Below are 20915 nucleotides of genomic sequence, written 5' to 3'. Positions count from 1 at the left end.
CATCTTTGGGGCTGAGTTAAGGATTTTCCCAGACCTCTGGGGATCCCACAGAGAGCTGAGACCTACATGGAGTCTGCTTAGGTCCAGCACACCCAGAGGGTCTCCCATGTGAGGCTGATAAAAGCCTGAGCTGATCCTGGGAGCAAAAATTGCGAGTGCTGGTCCTGTGTCCCCTGGCACTTGTGCAAAGAGATTGTTGAGGCTCCAGAGGTGAATTATCGTGGAGCCAAGCACAGTCTGGCAAGGGCTGTGAATTTGAGCTTAGAGCTGCACAAAAGCAGCTACAGCTGTTCCCGGTGAAGAGCTGGCCCCTGAAGGCAGAGCGCGGCATACACGTGATGCTGCCTTTCGTAGCAACCCTGGGCCTGAACTGTTCCTTTTTGTGTGGCAGGGATAAACCATGGCACCTGGGCGTGCTATCTACAGAATTGCAACTGTACTTTTAGGTTGGTTTGATCTATGTTTGAAAGCAGGCACGGGAAGTCTGCAGTTGAGGATTAATTAACTTAGCAAAAGCCAAGGTCCTTTCAGATATTCCCTCATGCCCCTTGCCTCCCTCCCCTAAATGCTTCTGCACAGTGGGTAGTCAGGTCTCAACATCTCTTTATATGGGTTAGAGAATTAATAGATAAAATTGTCGAGGATTTTTTGCTTGTTGGGGTCTTTTTACCCACTTTCTTTAAAACTTCTGACTTTATTTCCCCTGCACCCCATTACCTACACATCTGTTATGAGATGACCAAGGCTCTTTTCTTCTAAAAGATGAAGTAAAGAAAAAGAAGTCTGGACATGCTGTTTTGTACCTGGAAATAGTGAGAATTCAGGAAAGAAACAGATCATCTAATGCTCTTGAGCATTCACTTGAGCCATAGCTTTTCTGCTATGAAAGAGTTAAATCACTAGTTTTCTTAACTTGCATTTACAAGAATTTGGGCCTCAGGCAATTAGTTGATGTTTGAGAATGGTTTTGTTGATATGCTGCCATCCTCTCTAGTATTTCAAAAGATTTTTACATTAATATTCTATCTGCCCTACAGGTTATTCTGACAAAAGGAAATTCACAGTCTTAGTCAAAATCTTTCAGTCAGTTGTCTCTTTTTTTTTTTTTTTTTGTTTTAATCCTTCCTCTTCTGTAGGGAGAGGCTTAATCAAGTTATACCTAGCCTGTGTCTCTCTAACAAGTGTGTTAAGTATGTATCTTCAGAGGTAATCTTGAATAACATGCAGCTAGCTGATAAAAGAAAAAAATGTTCTTTCTTTAATAGGGAAGTTCAGAGAGCTAATTTGTATCTGAATGAATGCCCTGAAGATAGTCTTTGCCCTGAGCTCCAGGAGAGCCTCTTCTCTCTGGCCAAAGACCTGACTGAATTCCTCTTGGACTCTACATCTCATCTGCAGAGTCCGACAGGTGCAACTGCCTCCATCCGTATAAATTTCGGTTGCAGCTTGTCTCTGCTCTTCTAAGCAGTGATCAGATACTTGATCCTAAATTCATGGTGTCATTTTGCACTGATCTTGTGGAACCAAGCTCAGTATTAAATCAAGAATTTGACTTGCACAAACGAATGATCTTTTCTAAATACCCTGAGGCTACGCTGTGCTTTAAGTTATAAGTGTGAGCACTGCATTTTAAAAGAAAGGTTGTCATTAATGTTACTCTTGGTTTTAACCAGTATTGTTTAATCTCTGTAAAACAGATACTATAAAAAAAATTTTAGGGGAAAAATGACACATACTACTAATTTGGAATAATTGTCTAAACATTTGTGTCAAAACTACTGACAACACCAATGTTTAGCTTTTCTCAGCAACGCAATTAAGCAATGCACACTTGGTAAAATAACTATTGTTGCTAATTTAGCAACTGGGAAGTGATTTCCTTCGTTCTTTGATATTTGATCTGAGGCAAGTTTTCTACTGTTGTCAGTGGATGGACTCACAGGGTTCTTGTTCAAAGGAGCCGTATTTGTTCTTAGGAGTGGGACAACTGTTTTTCATCTCGGTATTTGTTCCTATGATACTAGCCTTAAATGGCTCAACTTTCATTGTATTAATGTTCTAAATGAGGAGAAACCTCTGTGCATGTGTTAGTTTTACATTGCTCAATTATTACGATTCCTGTTCAGGAATTATTTTTTAAGCCTGTGGTTTTTTTGCACTAGCTTTCAGCTGTATTTGAACTATTGTAGGAAAATTCACATCTCTTGCCTCCAGCTCAGAGTAAAACTACTGTTAGGATCAAAAGAGACACAAAATTCAAGTAAAATGAATTATTGGTCTCAGAAGGTTGACTTGAGCACACTAAAAGTAGAAAAGGAGTCACAATAATCATATCTTTTAAGTCTGGGAACTTGGTAAATTTGATAAACTGTGATCTGTTTCATCAAACAATTAAAAAAATTGTTAAAACTGTTAAGCATCAAAAAATCAAACTACAGTGTGTTAAGAGAAAAAAAAAAAGTTTTTGATAAATTAAGCCACGTGTTGCAAAATCTTCAAAGTGAGTATCACACATGTAGTAGAATACTTTTAACTAGCTTCTTTTCAGGGATGTGGGTTTATTAAGCTAGTTAAGTTTGAGCAATGCTGTGACAAGTGATGTTAAAACCATGCAAGCTCTTGGGTAGTTCTTTCTCTGGCTAGGAGTTACTGAATATATTATATGATTTGGACACCATAGATTTTTCATATATGTGTCAATGCTGCCCAAGTCATTAGCAGTGCTACGATCATCACTGCTGTATTCAAAGCTAGAGCTGGGGTGGTATTCTACAGAATTTCAGACAACTCTGATAAATTCGCTATGATCAGAAATACTTCTTTTAAATAACCTCAAATATTCACCACACTTTTTCATTAGACATTTAATGATTGTTGGTCTTCTGTCTTGTCTAGCTGTAGAAGAAAGACCTTGAGTGTGAAGAATTCCTTTCCAAAGTTCGTGCAAGAACCATCTTTGGTGGATGAAAATAGTTAACAGGGTTTTTCCTCTCTCATTCCTTTCTGACTGCAGTAAGACAGAATACGTTTCTGCAGTCTGTATGGGAGGGGTATTTCAAATGCAGAGAAGGGTAGAGACCCTGGCTTAAGGTTGGTCTTGCTCGCAACTTTGATTATTTCTCGATCCTTGCATCTTCTAAAATGTTTCTGTAAGCAAGAGACTATTTTGGAGTCTACATTGCTTCTGCTGTCACTGAAATTATCTACTTTCTCTTACCTTTTTAGATCTCAAAGTTTGCCTCAAGCTGTTAAACTATAATTCTGTGGGAATAAGTCTGAGTTTCTCATAATTTCAATTTTAGGTGTCTTAGGGAGTGCAAAACATAGATTGCACATTCCTGCAGTCTGAGTAATAATCTTACGCTTAATTGGGGAAATATTTAGAAGCATTCCCTCGGCATTTATGGGAAGTCTGTCTCATGTTTGTCTTTTGAGAGAAATACAAAAGTAATTGTTTAAAGATCTTAATTTTAAAGCTCAATATTGGTTGCTCAAATCCAATTAGAGATTTCTTAATACTGTATTGCTAATTTGTACCTATTCTTCTCCTCCTACTCAACTATTTACATTTTGGTTTGAAACTTTGAGTTCCTTCTGTCTGCTGTGATTTTCAAATCCCCACTTGTAAAAAATACCTGAGTTCCAGACTCACAGCTGGAATTACTTTGGATTTATAATATTAGTTACATTAACAATGGTTATTAATTACTGAAGAAGTTAGAGTGATAAAAAGTTACCATTTAATTGATGCAAAATTAGTTAAATACTTGGGTCTTTGTCATCAGTGCTTTTCAAAGTGAAACTCTTGTGTCAGCAGCATTGAAAGCTGGCATTAATTCTTGTGGACTTGAGGCCTGATTTAACCATAGTTAAACAGCACGACAGTGCAGGTTTGGCTGTGTGGGTAGGGTGTAAAGGCTTTCAAAAGTCTCCAAGGGCTTTTCTGGTCTTCTGAAGTTAGAAAATGATCATTGTCATAGTGTGGAGGGAAGATTCCAGTAGGGCGCTTAATATGCTAGTTGCAGTCATGTATTCCTTACATCCAGATGGCTTACCTTCCAAGGACTGGCTAATGTGTTTGACCAAGCCACTCAGCTCCTCTGTAATTAGTCTTCTCTCGTTGAAAATAATCTCATGTTCCTTGAAAAGGAATTCCTAAAGGCTTGTGAAGTGTGTGGATGCCCCAACAGCAGCGATAGGCATGTATTTTGTAATAGCTGTAGACGGCGTTAAAACTGGAGTCGTTAGGAGCTGTTGCTTCTTTCCATTCTTCAGGGTATGATGCAATATGCAATAGCATGCAATTGGAATGATTTCAATAAATTAATAATTCAGGTTAGTGTATTAGTTTGTGATGATATATAATTTCAGACGACGTTCCTCAGCAAAGCTTGTGACACTTTTCCTGCAGTACCCTTGTGTCTCAGCTCAGCCGTTACGGTTTGGATAGGTGAGCACCTAGGTGGATTAAAGAACCCGTTGGATGGTTGCCCTCAGCGGGTTGTGGTTAGTGGGTAATACTCTACCTGGCAGCCAGTAGGTAACAAGCGGAGCCTGCAGGGGTCTGTCCTGGACCTCTCCTGTTTAACACCTTTAGCAATGACCTGGAGCAGGCAACACCGTGCACTCTCAAGCTGGCAGATGACAGCAGTCCAGGAGGCCCGCTGGATGTGCTCGAGGGTAGAGCTGCCAACCAGGAGTACCTGGGCAGGGTGGAAGGGTGGGCCTGCAGGAACTTCACAAAATTACGCAAGGACAAATGCCAAGTCCTGCACCTGGGGGAAGGAAGAGCTCCTGGAGGGATACAGCCTGGGGCCAGAGGGGCCGCAGGGAGCAGCTCTGCGGGAAAGGTCCTGGGGGTGCTGGCAGACAGCCAGGTGCCAACAGGGGTTGTGCCTTCTCCACCCTTGGAGGTTTTCAGGACTGGACTAGGCAAAATCCTGAGCCAAGCTAGTCTGACCTCATGGCTGATCCTGCTTTGAGCCAGAGGTTGGACTTAAAGACTTCTTGATGTCCCCTTCGACCTGAAGTACCTTATCCTGTGATTCGATGACTGTTCCATTTCAGATTTTAATTTGAATTTGGAATTTGCCTTTGTAATGTAATTTGTATGTCTAAAATGTTACATGCTTAGTCTGTTCTATCACAAAGTCAACTAACGCTTACTCTGTGTGTGTGCGTGTGTGTGTTTTAGTGTTCCATTTAAAAAGAAAAAAAATCTGGGCCTTTACCAAGCTCGCATTTCAAAAATAATTGTTACAACACAAGTGTTATTTGCATCTCTATGCTTATTACTGGTTTCTTTTGTGCTTATTTCTTGTGTAAACTTGCCACATGATTAATACGCTTTTTTGTTTCAACAGAGGGAGAATATATCAAGATGTTCATGCGAGGTCGACCAATCACAATGTTCATTCCTTCTGATGTAGAAAACTATGATGATATTAGGACAGAGCTGCCTCCTGAAAAGTTAAAACTGGAGTGGGTGTATCCTTGATATGAGTAACTACTTGCTGTTCCCTTTTCGTCTTGTCTTGGTTGGTTTTTTTTCCCTTTAGAATCTGGTCTTGTGTTTTCCCTGTTCAGAGATAAGTTACTTAAAAGTGGGGAAAAAAGGTCAATTTAATATAACAATTGAAATGGTTTGTGGCTAGTTTATAGTACGACTTTAAGGTGCAAACTACGTAGGCACAGAAAAGCTGTACTTTTTCTTTGTTTTGCTGCTGAAACTAATTGCAGTTTATTTTTAGTGTGAAAGGAAGTGTCTTTGGAGAGTTAAAGAGTTTCAAAAATGTCACTCTCTGCCTCCCAATATATTAATGTAGGCTTTGCGTTCAGGAACATTGTTAGTTTTCAATCTCTGTTCATTTTTAGGAGGTTTTAGAGCTATGAAAGATACTGAATTTCTTGTCCTTGCCTACGGAGTGAGGACTGCAGAAGCAGCCATCTTTTGCACTGCTGCTGTGTTTCAGCTCCAAAGCGAAGGGGTTAACTTCTTGGAGACTAGTTTTCATTAAACGCACTAAATAAATTTATCATTTGAACACTGGAGTTGGTGTGGGGCTGATGACAATTCTCCAGGCTTAGTAGATCAGACATTAAGCTCATTATAAAAGTCGTGCTTCTGCACACATTTGGGTCTTCCTGTCACCCCCCATCCTTGCAGATTCTTCCAGTAAGCTGTGATTGTATAAGTAACTTTCTTAGTACTTCAGTAAAATAACATGCCTAGGCAGCACTTGAGTTGCTGTAATAATCTCAAGTTTGATCCTTCTGATGTTGCTGAAAGCAGGAAGATTTTTAGGAATGTTGATGATACACGGTCATATGTCAACATACCTGTCCGTGACTGAGGCACACACATATTTTAAGCCGCTCCTTGTAACTTGCTTTAGGAAAGAAGTCTTCTCTATTATTTTTCCTGCCTTTATTAATGAGTAGATGTTTGAAACAGATAATGTTTGGTACTTTGTTATGAAAAGCAGCTGTGGAGCTCATGTCCTCTAAACTTTTCAGTGAGACTGTGGAAACTTAGACCATAAAGGAGGAAAGTTTTCGATTAAAAGTCTGACTGGAAGGAAGAGAGAGCTCTTACTCATGCTTTGCAAAGCTGTGGTGCCCAGCTTTCCTACTGTCACAGCTCTTGGGTATTGATGCCGACACTCATGACTGTGAAGTGAATTGGGTCAGTCACTGATCTGGCTGAAATGTAATCTTTTTTTGCAGAGTTAACTTTCAGCAGGATCAATTAATTAATTTGATTTGCGCCACAAACATGCAAGAGCTAGAACTGGCATACTGGTAGAAGATCAGATCTACTTTTTCATTAGTAGTGAGCAGTTTGGACTGATGGAAACTGATCATGAAATCACACCCTCAGTTAAGTAGGTGCAAATCCCAGTGTGGACACACTTATTTAATGTCCAAGGATCTTAAGTTCAGCTTAAACCAGTTTCCTGCTAAGGGCTAATTGAAGTGAAATAAATCTAGTCTGAACAGACTGTCCATATGTTTTTGGAATCTGTTTAAGGAGATATCATCCTAAATCAGACCAGTATAGTTATGAGTGTAGGGTATCTTTTGGATATGATGGTGAAGAAAACAATGAGGAAGAAGCAGTAAAATTTATGAGGGCTTAATACTGGTCTCTGTGAAGTTGCACAAAATTCCTCTTCAGTTTTGGAGACGGGAAGATAGAGCAGCAGAAGATCTTGTACTTCATGCACAGGTTTAGTAAGGGGAAAAACTCTGCACACCAGCTGTAACTTCCAAATATGATGGCAAACTGAAGCCCGTACACCTTATTAGGTATGGGGACAGTGTTTCACAGAATATTTTAGTAATGTCAGTGTTTTGCAGCTGAAAGGTCAATTGAGCATTAAACTGTTCAGTCTGTAAGTTTTGTTCTGAACACCTTTAATTCTCCTGCCTTCTGGATGATTGTTTATAATTGAGTTTTCCTTCGATGTTACTGTTTTGGAAGATGCTGATCAACTATGAACAATTTCAGGACAAGAACTGAAGGGTTCTTGGGATGGGTTTTTTGGTTGGGGGTGTTTGTTGGTTGGTTGGTTGGTTTGGGAGGGGGGTGTCCGTTTTAGATGAACTGTGTCCTGCAGGTATATTCAACTACTGATACCCAGTACTGTAGATTCAAGAGAATATGCTTAGCTTTTGTCTGCCTGGCACGTTACTGTCAATTGAAGAAACACTTAAGCTGCTTGGCAAGGTAAAGTAGCTCGTGGGGAAGTCTGAGCTCTTGACTGTCTGGTTCCTGAATGATTTAATTTTAATTTAATAATTTAGTTTGGGTATCCCTGCTTTGTAGCGCAATCTTTCCTACTGCACTTCAGAACTGGTTAAAGCATAATCTGGCATTCCTAGTAATAGGAAATGGGCTTATTTAGGAGCTACAGAGGTCACAGTCAGTGCTGCTTTTGACAGGCAGAGACTTTATAGAATTTCTCCCAGTGTATAGTAGCTCAGTTTCTGGAGGGTGTTTTTGACTCTGTTTTATAAGTTTATTTTTAGAGCTAGTGCTCTGCTTTCTAAGAAGAATTGAAGTCAGTGGTAAATATACTATTGAATTGTGGTGTACAGTGGATCACTTTTCATGAGGGCCATGGCTATTCTTAGCCAATTAAAACAAGAAGAACCCCAGAACTAAAAGCTGCTGGACATATCAAATGTTGTGACAAAACAGTAGTTGGTGAGAAACATTCCCAATATGAAGACAACTATCTCTGAATTTCCCTGGTTGAAACATCAATCTCATTGAAAGATTAACACTGAAATTTAGTGGAAATTAAGCATCAAAGTTTTGTTACTCCTTTTTCTGTAGAGGGACAATTATTATATTAATGTATCTGCTGCTTTGTTCTGAGTGTGTGGAGGAGGGAAGAACTGCTGTGGAGCAACAACCCCTCTCGTTTTCTCTCAAGATTGTCTGGGATGGATAATGAAGAAAGCAGAAGTTTTCTCCTACAAAAGTCTGGTTTTTTACATGCTCCTAGAAAACATGCTCCTAGAAGATGCAGCCACTCTCTGGTACTGTATTATGTAGGAGGGGTAAAGGAAAGGAATGGACTGAGGAAATGTAACCATTTTTGCAGCCTCATGAATGCCAAAGCTCAATGGTGGATGCCAAAATATTTAGCCTCAGCTTTGCATGGTAGACTGCTGCTGTGGAAAGGCCTGTTTGCGTAAATCATCGATACTTTTTTAGGATGAATGTTCAAAGATGCCAATCTTAATAAGTCCTTATCAATACACTCCCTGTTATATGCAGCAGATAACAAGATCTGTCTTTCTCCTCTGAGAAGGTATTTAGAATAGTGTTCTTCATACTTCAGGGTAGAAAAATATTTTCATTGGTTTGCAGCCCATCGTTTTTGAAAGTTCAGTGGTCTGGTTGTTTTGGTTTGGTTGGGTTTTTTTTTAATGAAGGGCCGTTCTGGAGTTTCTTTTTGTTCCATTGGTGTTTAAAGAAGAAAGTGGAAAATTTAGTGGGAAAGTAAATAGTGATGAAGGAGGAATAGAGGCATCCTTTTTTCTGCCCTCAGCATTGCGTTGTATCAGCATTTCTCTCGATATCATTTGCTAAGCAAGCCAGTGAATAATCTCTGCTTCAGGCGAGCCATTGTGTTCTTCTGTAATAAAGGGAAGACAGCAAGATATAAATCTGTTTTGTTTTCTGTACTGTTAAGAGGTTTAATTGGCAACTGAATCCAGTGTCCCCTTTGAACCAGTATTTAGTTACAGCATGTGTTTAGTTTTTCAAGTGTTCCCATGGTATGTGGATTAATGGGACTACAAAAGAGGAAAGGTAGTGCAGTGGGAGGATTTCAGGAGCGAGGGGGTGGCATTGGGAAGCGATGTGGTGGAGTTTTTGGCAGAAAGGTAACCTTCTTTTCCAAGAAGAATAGATGCCAGGCTGTCAGCTTAGGAGATGTTGGTTTACATACTGGACTGGTATGGTTTACATACTGGTTGGACTACTGCCCCTGCTTTCATTTGTGAGAAAGAGCCGGCTTCTTCCATCCAGCTTTCTCCTTGTGGGTCTTTGGCTTCCTTTTATCTTCCTGATTGACCAGGACCTAAGGCTGGAATCCTTCAACTAAAGTTGCTTAATGTATTTCCCATATTTTCCTTGCTGTTGCAGGTGTATTAGTTGGCATTGAAGTGGGGAGCTCTCTGAAGTGCAGGACATAACAGGAAAATTGTATTTTTTTTGAGGCTACAGAGCTACAGTTAAAGTCTGAGTTATGATGTTAATTGTACCTAGTGACCCTGGGAACTGAAATACAGGCAGCCAGCCACACTAATAGTCTAGGTGAAGAAAATTTTACCTGTTTCAAAGAAATAATGAGTTGTAATAACATTTGATTAGTGCTAGGTTGGTTCACAGTGTGTAAAACTTATGAATGTTGTTAGGAGTCATGCAGGTTTCCTACAAAAATCATCCCTTTTATATGTTTTGGGTAGATGTGCATAGAATATTTTTCACTATGTCAGTTCCTTTTGAGTTTTGTTTGTTTTAAAAATACTCTTAAAACATTCTAAAGAAATATTTCCTGAACTTGGCAGCTGCTGTGCAGAAGCTTGCCTTTTTCTGAAGGGCATTAGGAATTTTCACACGCTTGTTTTAAAAGGCCAAGGGAAAGTAATACTCTGGTGCCCAGGGTGCAGATGCTCGGCAATGTTGCTGCAAAAAATGTTAAGCCAATACAGCAAGTCCTGCTGTTACCTAATGAAACGTCACATGGAGGATTTTTTTTTAAATGACAACACTGTATTTGTTTTACTTCAGTGTGTCTTGTATATGTTTTATTTTTAACATCAGTGAACATCACTTTTTAAAGGATTGGTTTCCTGAAGTCCAGTTGTTTGGGGTTTGTTTTGTTTTGGCTTTTTTTAAACTTTGTTACTGAAATTGTGCTATAGTTCCAAAGGAAAAACATAAAGGGCATTTGCTGACATGAGAGCACCCAGGAATCCTTTAAGGGAGGAAAAAAAAAAGTTGCGTTTTAAGGTTGTTGTTTTTTTCTGGTATACAGTGATTATGAAAACCTTGACTTTAAAAAAATATATGCATAGATATGGGTATCGTGGAAGAGACTGTCGAGCCAATGTTTACCTCCTTCCTACCGGAGAAATTGTATATTTCATAGCGTCGGTGGTGGTACTTTTTAACTATGAGGAGAGAACTCAGCGACACTACTTGGGTCACACAGACTGCGTTAAATGGTTAGTATATAACATTTGCATGTAAGTATGTGTGTGATAATGCAGAAATGTATTTTTTATTCTCTCCTACTGTATGTATGAGGTTTTTAATGTCATCCTAATTGTAGTTATTTTCTGTTTCATCAGTCCCAGTAGATTTCACTGCAGTAAATATTGCACGAATGAACGGTGCTAGGGCAGTCCATGCTAGGTTAGGGTTTCTGGCTTAAATGTAAAACAATGGGATACATAGACAATCTAAGAGTGCCAGATTAAAGAAGGGTTCTTTGTGTAAATTATTCTAAATAGATGTCCCAGAAATTAAAAATTGTTTTCAGCCTAATTTTAAGTCTGTGATTTACAGGAAGCATAGCAAATGTGTAGTCTTAAAGCAGAATTAGAAAATCAAATGCAAAACTGAACGATAATTTTCTCATTTTTTAATAGAAGCCCTGTCCAGGTATTAAGACTGGGAAATCAGATAGATGTTTGCCAAACAAAACAGAGAAGCAGGGAAATTGAAGCCGGCGTCATTGTGGGTACAAAGCAAAATTGCTGACTACTAAAGAGTAGTGCAAATAATGTAATGGCAAACATAAGCTCCCTACTGTACCTGAATGGAGGAGAGTTGCCATCTAAACTTCTTTTCTCCTGGCTTTGATAACTGTATTTGCTTCCTGTAGGAGGATTGCTGTCAGTCTTGTGTTCTTCACTTTCATTCAAAAAACTAGGCTGCATTCTAAATAGTTTTGGTGTCCATCACTCTGACCTCTCCAGGGTCCCCCCTGCTCCCCCTTTCCTGTTTCAATGACTTTCTTCACCTTTGTAATTTCACAGAGAAAGCAAATAAGAAGGTCGGTCAAAAAATCACTAGGACTTAAGAGGATGTGTAGTCTGAAACTGCACTATCTATTTTTTCACATCGTCTCCAACACAAAATGTGATAAGCAAAAGCAGTTCTTTACTTACACTAGCAGTGCACCCACCATACTGGAGAATTTCATTAGTACAATTACATCAGTAACTCATTCCAAGTGGCAGTAATCCATGACTCCTGGGTGCACGAGCTCTCAGCCAACTTTTCAGCTGGTTTTTTTCCCCGGTTTCATGCTGTCTATAGGTTTAGATATAAAATGTGCTCTAGTGTTTATAAATATGGCGCATAACTACATGTAGAAGTTCATCATGAGGCGATACATATTTTGTTACAGTGGACTCCCAATATAGTGCAAACTATAGATTTGTCAGAGCACATGTGGAGGTGGCTCTTCTGGCACGCCTGGTTTTGTGCCAGCAGCCATCACAAGAGCCCGATCAACCCATCAGTACGGTGTGTCATGAAATAGTCTCATGAAAAACAGTCAAGCTGTCTCTTTAAAAGTGGGATCTAGGATCATGAGTGTCTTCATGGGCTTCTGTTGAGAAAGAAAACAAAAAATACAAAAAAACCTCTCAGTTTTGAAGACCTATGACAGCAAAAGCAAGTCATATTTCTGTCTGTCTTAGTCTTGCAGTTCATCCAGACAAAATTAGAATTGCAACAGGACAGTTAGCTGGAGTGGATAAAGATGGAAGGGTAAGTAATAGAGCTGTTGAGCAGTAGTATCTTGCTTTGAAAATCAGGGAAAAGTGTTTTGATTTTTTTAATCTCATTCATCACCTTCTGTTTGCAGTTTATTTTATGCACTGCATATACTGAGATATTTTGCCGTTTCTAACATAACAGCCTATATCCCTAGCAAAAGACAGTAACAACTAAGCACTCAGCCATACATCAAAAAGAGCAGAAGCTCATTAAGTCCTTTATCTGTGACATAGGAAACTCAATCCTAATTCTGCAAGCAAATGTGAAGCTTGTGATTGATTTATAAGGCCACATCATTTCTGTCACATTTCTTTCAATAAGTCTTCACCCAGAGAACAAGTCCCCAGTTCTGTGGGTCAGTGTACTCTTAAGGCTTCATGGAAGAGGAAACCACCTTTGAGAATTCATGGAAAGTGTGTCAAGCTTTCCTACAAACTTCCTCATTTGAGAGCAAGTGTGTTTAAATGCTCTTGTCCCTGGCTGTTGGTGAACTCTGTCAGACTTTGAATAATTAGATTATCTTCATGAAGTTTTGGACAGAGGAAAAAAAAAAAAAAAGAGGGACGCGGGGAAGACAGATACTATGAGTTGTAGAAGCACATTAAAAATAACCCTTACTCAGATGTTCAACTTAAATCCTTAGATTTTGTGAAGAAATTGATGTGGGGTTTTTTTGTATAGATATTGTTAAAATTTCCACTGAACAGTTGTTTAATCTCTTGTTAGGGCTGGTTGGCTTGTTTTTCCATCAGTGGGATGATTTATTGTTGCTTTCTATGGTGAATGCTGTCCTTAAACCAACTTAATTCCCCCTTTATTTGTGGTTGTTTCACATTTATGACGCTAAGCTGGTTTGGGATAGTACTTTTATGAAACATAACCATGGTTTTCATTGAGTGGTTGGTGATGGTTAAGGGACTTGGTACACCAGAGATTTTTTGTTGTTTATTTATTTATTTATTTCCTACTTTATATATAAAACCCCAGCGTTGTTGGTTATTTTCAGTTGTTGCATAAGATTGCTAGGTTTGGCATCTGAAATGCAAGATGATTCTTCCATTACTTGTTCAATGACTTAAATTGGGCAAAGATCTATTTTCACACCTGCCAAATGCCACCATACTTAATTTCTTGCCTCGATGGCACCGCTGCCGAGTTCGTAGTCCAGACACAGGGAACAAGATTGTCTTGACTCTCACCTTTTGAGCTTCAAGAGACACTATCCAGCGGCGTTAGCACAGGTCATCCTGCATTTCGGTCTGCAGTATGTAATTCAGGTAGCATCAGCTTAACAAAACTTGACACCTGCAGATGATGCGTTCACTGTTGATGATGCTTTTTGTCCCGTTGCTTTTTCACGCAGCCTCTGCAGCCCCATGTTAGGGTATGGGACTCGGTGAGCCTGGTGACGCTGCAGGTTATCGGCCTCGGGACTTTTGAACGTGGAGTGGGGTGTTTGGATTTTTCAAAAGCGGTAAGATGGGTGCGATTACTTGGTGTGTCAAATAATTTATCCAAGCCTATGTAAATGGAAAGGAAATCTCTGGAGGTTTTTGTACATGGCTGTCTCCTGATCTGTTTTGGTATTAAAAGTGTGTCAGTAAAGATTATGTATACTTTATAAAACCAGGTGACAGTAAGCTAGCTGGAAAAACAGGAAATTGCACATGTAAAATTGTGGTAACAAACTAGCGCAGTGAGCCTTAACTAGAAATTGAAGTCTGTGCTGGGTTTGGTTTTGTTTGTGAGGGGCTTGTTTTTTTTGTTCAGAAGTTAAAACCAAGTTTGTTAGTGAGGTTCATGAAGAAGAATTTTAGTGAGTTCTGATAGAAAGGGTAACTCGTCTGCTGGCCCAGCTGGAGGAAGTTTTTATCCACCAACAGGAAATTTAAAAAAAAACCCCACACGTTATCCTGTGCTATTTTTTCCTGAGAAATAATTTGTTCAATTTGTGCCTCTACTTTTCTGTAGAAAAAAAAATAAATATCTTGTTGCTGGACCCACAGAATTTATCAGAAAAATTAGTAGCAAATGGGGATGTGCTATTTGGCATTGATAAAGTTCTCATTTCAGAATTGTCAATTAGTTTAATTTTTGTAAAATATGTGTATATTTTAATCTCTAAGCTGCCTTTTTATTTTCACTAAAGCACACTGAGACATATCGGAGATACTGAAAATCCAGGCTGGGGTTCGTGCATCCCAGCAAGGAGAATTAATATGTGTAAAAAATAAAAAATGCAGAAAAAGAATATCTACTGTATTTTGCTAATAGAGGAAGAGATAGGACAGCTGAGGTGGGAAGGAAGGTCTGGAGGTCATCTCATCCAGCGTCCTGCTCACAGCAGGCTCAGCCAGAGCAGGCTGCTCGGGGCTGGGCTCCAGCTGGGCTCTGGGTATCTCCAAGGATGGAGACTCCACAGTGTTGCTGGGTGACCTGTTGAAAAGAAATGCTTACACCCTTTTCCTGCAGTTTCACTTGACATTGAAAGGTTGCTAGGTTAGTTTTATGTAGGTTTTGTCTTTCAGGAAATATTTCTGGGTTTTATTTCTTTTTACAAATGGAGGGTAGCATAAATAAAAAAGAACAATGTGAGAGAACTACTGTCATTCCTGTCACTCTGACAAACCAATAAAACTTTTGAACATGTTTTTTTTTTCAAGGTGAATAAATAGATACTGCATCATTTTAAAAACAAAACAAACAAACCAAAAACACTAAGGAATTTTTGAGGTCTAGATTTTAGTTTTCATTAGTTCCGTTTTGCAGCTGAAACGCATTTTGATACCTTATTACAGTCTCATATAATTCCTCACTAGACTCAAACGGTGAATGCGCAGTGTCTAGAGCTGTGTTTTTACCACATAACTTCATTAACCCACACAAGAGCTGTGTATATTGCCAATGCTGTCTTCATGGTTTCTTTCCACTTAATAATTGACGTGTATTTGCATATTTCTGCTCACGCTAGTATTTGGGAATAAAAATTTCAGCCACTTCTATTTTCATAGTTTGTTAGAGAATGTGATTGAACTGCAAGAATCAACTTTAAAATAAATAAGGCCTCCTCCAAATCTTTCTACACATTTCCTTGAAACAACTGGTTTGTGCAAGTATGTGTTGCTGTGAATAAGTATGTTTTTATTCTAAGATTTTTCTGTCTCCTCTTTTAATTCCGTATAGCCATATTTACCATTTTGTTGTAAAATTGTTCAAAATAATCTGTTTTAGTTGTTTAATACCGTAGCTACCAGTTTTTCTGCTCTGTAAGCATAATTTTATTCAGACCGTATTACCTTTGCTGTAGTTTTACCAACTACATGATAAAACTGCTGGTACTTAACGGTCTGTGAGGAAAAAATGAGATGTGCTTACAAAATTTCATGAAGCAGAGTTGTGTGTATGGGATGGTGACATTTAAGAAAAAAACACAAGTGGAGCTGTGTGTCCTCTGAGACCTGGGAAAAAATAAAACATTGGCAGAATTGAAAAAGGGAGAAACCTCTTTGCTACTAACATGATATTGCAAACAAGAAAGCATAAAAAGACAACAAACACTAAAAGAGAAAGGCTTGTTAAGACACTTTCCTAGAACATTACTTGAAACATGGTCATTTTTTATGAGATTATGCAAAAATCTATGTCTGGCTTTAAAAGAAAAGGAAAATACCAGATATATCAAGGTTATAATTACTTTCAAAGGACTTGTTTAATTTATATTTGTACTTTTATGTTTTTTTGAAATACTACTGCCCTGCCTTGTTTCTAAATGAGGCATGATAGTATTTTGTCAGCACTTCTTTTTTTCTTTTTCCTTTAGGATTCTGGTACTCATTTGTGCGTAATTGATGACTCTAATGAGCATATGCTCACTGTGTGGGATTGGCAGAGGAAATCAAAAATAGCAGAAATAAAGGTAATTATTGCGTAATTAATATTCTGACATGCAAGTGGTTTTGTTCCCATAAATACACCGGTTTGAGACATACATTTGATCTTACTTGGAAACTACAACTGTGTAATACTGATGGCTTGTGTAAGGGTGCAAAAGAAAAGTCTTCTCAACTTGTATATTGGAAGGGTTTTGAATATTGGAGCGCTTATAATACATTTTACTCATCCCTAAAAGCCAATCCAAATAAAGCTATTCTCTAATATTTTCCTAATTTTAAAAAAAATAAATCCTGGGAAAGTTAAGAAACTGAAGCAACAATTCAGTCTGTTGTTTTGGGGTTTTTTTAACAAAAAATTACTTTTAGACATTCCTTATTTTCATTTTTGTCTGAATTGAGTTACAGACGTTGATTCCTGGTGCATGTGTCCCTTCTCGTTTGAGGTCCATTAGTACGTTTCTAGATCGCAATTTTGTCTGCTTTCCTGTTTCTTCCCTAGCCTTCTAAGTCTCTGATTGATGACAAGCATTCAGAGGCGTTGCACTCAAAGTCGTGTAAAGTTGATTCCACTGGAAACACCCAGTCCAATAATAACTTGCTGTTGAGGTCCATACTTTCAGCTATCTTGCTTTACATTATACAATATCAAGCAATGAGATATTACATGGATGTGGAACCGAGTATTTTTAAATTATTTTTTAATCATGAGTCAGCAGGTGGAATACTCTAAAAGCATGTCTATGTGATTACAAACTTGCAATTTCAGATAACAAAATCAGGTTGCTTTGATCCATTTTCTTTGAATTATGTTGATCAATACTAATGTTCTATTCTGTAAGTTTTAATGTAATTCTATGTCAGTATTTTAATTTCCTTGCAATACTTAATGTGAAGCTATTTGACATATGCCTTGTATTTCTCCCATTTTACTGACATTATTTTTTGATGCTTTTCACTCTCCAGGGAGTTCCTTGGTGTTTCAGAATTGGCTAAAAACAATTTGGCAGAGACAGCTTGCCTCCTTCATGTTTAGGACTCGATCTTGCAGTATCTTAAGCACCTTCCACAAGAGGTGGTGTGAGCAGAGTTTCATCCCTTGAGCTAGGGAGCAAAACAGAAGCCTTTTCTCCGCTGAAGTCAATTAAATTTTTCAGTCCTTAGTTTCCATACGATTTGTGGCTATAGCAGATCTGCTCACGTGGAGGAAACCGTGAGAGAAACATAATTCAATAAATATGGTCATCAACAAAAAAATGAAACTTAAGAAGGTTGTTTTCTTAAAGTGAGCCAGAAATGATGGACTGGGAAAGGGTACTCCCACAGGTGCTGATTCAGCAGCACTTTTAAGTATACTCCTTTAAAGCATGGGCTTAAATCCCATAGAAGTAAATGCATTTATGCATTCACTTAAGTGTTTTGTAGAGTCAATGCCTCCAGGAGATTGTCTTCAAAGGCAGTTTGGTTGAATATACATTAGAAGTTGGATAAATGACCAGTCAGTTTGCTATGTTTGTAAAATCTATTGGTAAAGGAGGTGTTAGTAATTCAGTAACAGTATATGCAGCCAGTAAAAATATGAAGGTGGGACCCCATGTTTCAGAGTTTTGAGTTATGCAGGCTTCTTTTTTCTTCTTCAAGAGGAGGAAAGAACCCAAAGGAATGCTTTTTAGAATTTCAGAAAGAGAATGATGGGTATAATCCTACTGTGTTACCATTGTCTCACTTGCCTCTGTCACAGCTTTTTTTATCCAGAATAGCAAATTAGTCTGTGTAAAAACTAAGCAGAGTTTTCAACCCAAAAAAGTGACTTTTATACATCATGCACTTTCCATGGCAGAAGTCTTAGCTATTCTACAGGGCAGAAGCTTTTGTGATGTAAAAAGTAAATGTAAAACCCTGACTTTTCTACTGAAATTTTGTAAAGATCTTTTATGAATGTAGAAAATCAGTATATATAAAATGATACGTGTGGTCATTCAGACAGTTGATTTAGAACAGAACACTTACAGCTTCTTTCAAGCATACAATGAGCTGTCTGGTTCCTCATATCTGTTCTGAAACTTGGGATTTTACATGTGTTTCTAGTAGATAATGTCCCATCTGAATAAATGTTATTTCTGTTATTATTTCAGACTACAAATGAAGTTGTTCTTGCTGTAGAATTCCATCCAACTGATGCAAATACCATAATAACATGTGGCAAATCTCATATATTTTTCTGGACCTGGAGTGGCAATTCATTATCAAGGAAGCAAGGGATATTTGGGGTAAGAATGTCTTTATATCAGGTCAATTTAAAATCAATGGTATGATCTGCTCACGCTTTCTATAAATTTGCTCCGTTGTTACCATACACTGTTTAAGCAGAGGTATAAACAAACAAAAAAGGTTAAATTCTGCTTACGTGTATGCAGGGTGTATGCGTGTGGATACATTATACTAATTACATAAAGAGTTCAAGCAATTATCCTTTTCTTTTGCTTATTTTGTTTCAGAAATACGAAAAACCCAAATTTGTTCAGTGTTTGGCTTTTTTGGGAAATGGTGATGTGCTTACTGGAGACTCAGGTGGGATAATACTTATATGGAGCAAAACTACTGTAGAATCTACTCCAGGAAAAGGACCTAAAGGTAGGATACATTCACAGTTAATTGCAGATTTTACATGGTCTGTAGAAGACAAACATAAAGGATTGCATTAGAAAAAGAATAGAGAAACAGGCCTGACTAAGGGTGTGCATTTCCTGTGGTGAACAGGTGCTCCTAAACTCCTTCAGGTCTCATGAATTTGCTGACTTAATAGCAATCTAGAGTTTCTCAGTAATTACTGAGGCTATGCCCGAAGTGAACAAAAACTACGTCAAATGTTTTGCATTTAAAAAATGTGCAGTTAATCAGCTTTCCTTTCACATTGTGATTTGAAAAAGTCTGTAGGATCAGTTTGAGGATTCTGCAGGCTACCTTTGCCTCTTAAGGCTTATGTTGTACCGTGCTTAGTCTCAGAGCAATACCATTGAGTGTTGACGCTGATGTTAATAGGACTTGGATGAGAAGGAAAAATATCACGTGTAGTTGTACTAATTATGTAAATAACAGTATCTGGTTTAGTAGATACTCAAGTCTTGGCTGTAAAGTATACTTTAGAACCCATCCTATTTGAAGTTTGGATAAAACTTGCTCTTTAGGGCAAAGCTTTTGTAAAAAAGAAAGGAAAATGATTTGTTACCCAACATATGCAGACCTGGCACAGTTGAGCCCTAAGGTAACTTACAAATTCAAGAACAATTTCTTTTACTTGGCAGCTATTTCAAACACTGGTTTAAATTGGTATGCCAGGAAAACATTCATGTAAAAAGTAAATTTTTAACAGGAAGTCTGTTTTTGTAGGTAAATCTTTTTCTTGTCTTTCAACCTAACTGCAATGGAAAAGTAATTTAACAAATTATCCGACATTTAATTTTTAAGTTCTTGTGCAAAAATAACCTTTTTGTAGTGTAATCTTAAAAGGTAGTAAATAGAACATTTATTTACGTTGGCTTAATTAAATATGTGCTCTTTAGTTAGTTAATCACATTCGATTGGTCACAAGACTTGATCTCAAACTTTTTCACAGTGTGAGAGCATGCTGACTTGAACTGACTTGAGCCATAGGCAAAGTCAGTGAAGTTAAGCTGGTATTTATTTGGGTGGTATTTTAGGCTTTTTCTGTGGTTTCTATTTGAAAATATTCACGTCTCACCGGAATATTGCTTTTTTTAAAAAATACAATGTCCTACAACAGTTCTTTTGACATGAGGACGCAGTTAGGATGCAGTAGGCTTCCTTTGGTAGCGTTGTTTAATTTTCTCATCTCTCTTTCATTCTTCCTAGTGTTTTCCTTTGTGTAGACTGCTGTATTGACAGATGCCAAATGCTGGTTATACTATTTTTAAGTGAGGCAACATCCAGCATTAGATATTAGGTTCACACATCCTGGAAACTTTGCTATAAATAATTTGCTTTTTATTCCCATAAGACTATAGACAACCAGTCTTTGAGTTTCTTTTAACAAAATAACTTTAATTCTTTTCTAATAATGACTTGCTAAATATTTGTTGACTCTAAATGACAGTTTCTCTTGCATCTGGAAAAACTGTGTTCCCTTGGAGAGCAGAGAAATGAAAGCATTTTGCAAATAGTTGTTGTTCTTGCCTTCACAAGCTGTAGGACAATCAATCTCAAAAAAGTTTGTATTCAGAAAGGCAAGCCCTTTGTTTTATCTTTTTATCCTGTAAGAAAACACTACCACCTTGTGTTTGCAGTACTGATGCTAATAGCCTGACAGTCCAAATGTAATTATTTATTCTACGCTGTTACTTTATTCTTCTGCCAAAAGGCACGGCTTCGTGTAAACCCCAGGTGAAAAAACGAGTAGTGTTCTTTATTATTTTCTTTCTGTGCATGTAGGAGTATATCAGATAAGCAGACAAATCAAAGCTCATGATGGCAGTGTGTTCACACTCTGTCAAATGAGGAATGGGATGCTGCTAACTGGAGGTGGGAAAGACCGAAAGATCATCCTGTGGGATCATGATTTGAATCCCGAAAGGGAAATAGAGGTAAGAAAGCAAGAGTGACAAGGAAATATGCCTTGAGCAAGGTATTGACTAGCAAGATGGAGCCCTCCCCACGCTTTGGAGAATCAGTAGTTAGGATGACAGAGTATCTTCTGG

At 38.1% G+C, this 20915-nt stretch overlaps 1 protein-coding gene across 1 annotated transcript in view; it reads left to right on the top strand.

Moving 5' to 3' along the window:
* The window catches only part of EML4 (EMAP like 4), a gene marked incomplete at its 3' end in the record, with an annotated part of 92843 nt that overhangs the window by 52204 nt on the left and 19724 nt on the right, over positions 1-20915 (top strand). The window contains exons 8-15 of the mRNA XM_081998041.1: positions 5364-5487; positions 10597-10746; positions 12232-12301; positions 13674-13784; positions 16131-16226; positions 18336-18470; positions 18699-18834; positions 20650-20801. Coding sequence (XP_081854167.1) covers positions 5364-5487; positions 10597-10746; positions 12232-12301; positions 13674-13784; positions 16131-16226; positions 18336-18470; positions 18699-18834; positions 20650-20801 — 974 coding nt within the window. The remainder of the gene's footprint in view (positions 1-5363; positions 5488-10596; positions 10747-12231; positions 12302-13673; positions 13785-16130; positions 16227-18335; positions 18471-18698; positions 18835-20649; positions 20802-20915) is intronic.

Source organism: Phaethon aethereus, assembly GCF_964289735.1.
Source record: "Phaethon aethereus genome assembly, chromosome: 3".
In the NCBI taxonomy this organism is placed as follows: domain Eukaryota; kingdom Metazoa; phylum Chordata; class Aves; order Phaethontiformes; family Phaethontidae; genus Phaethon; species Phaethon aethereus.
The sequence above is the reverse complement of the archived record's forward strand: the minus strand, read 5'-3'. Positions and strand labels throughout refer to the sequence as shown.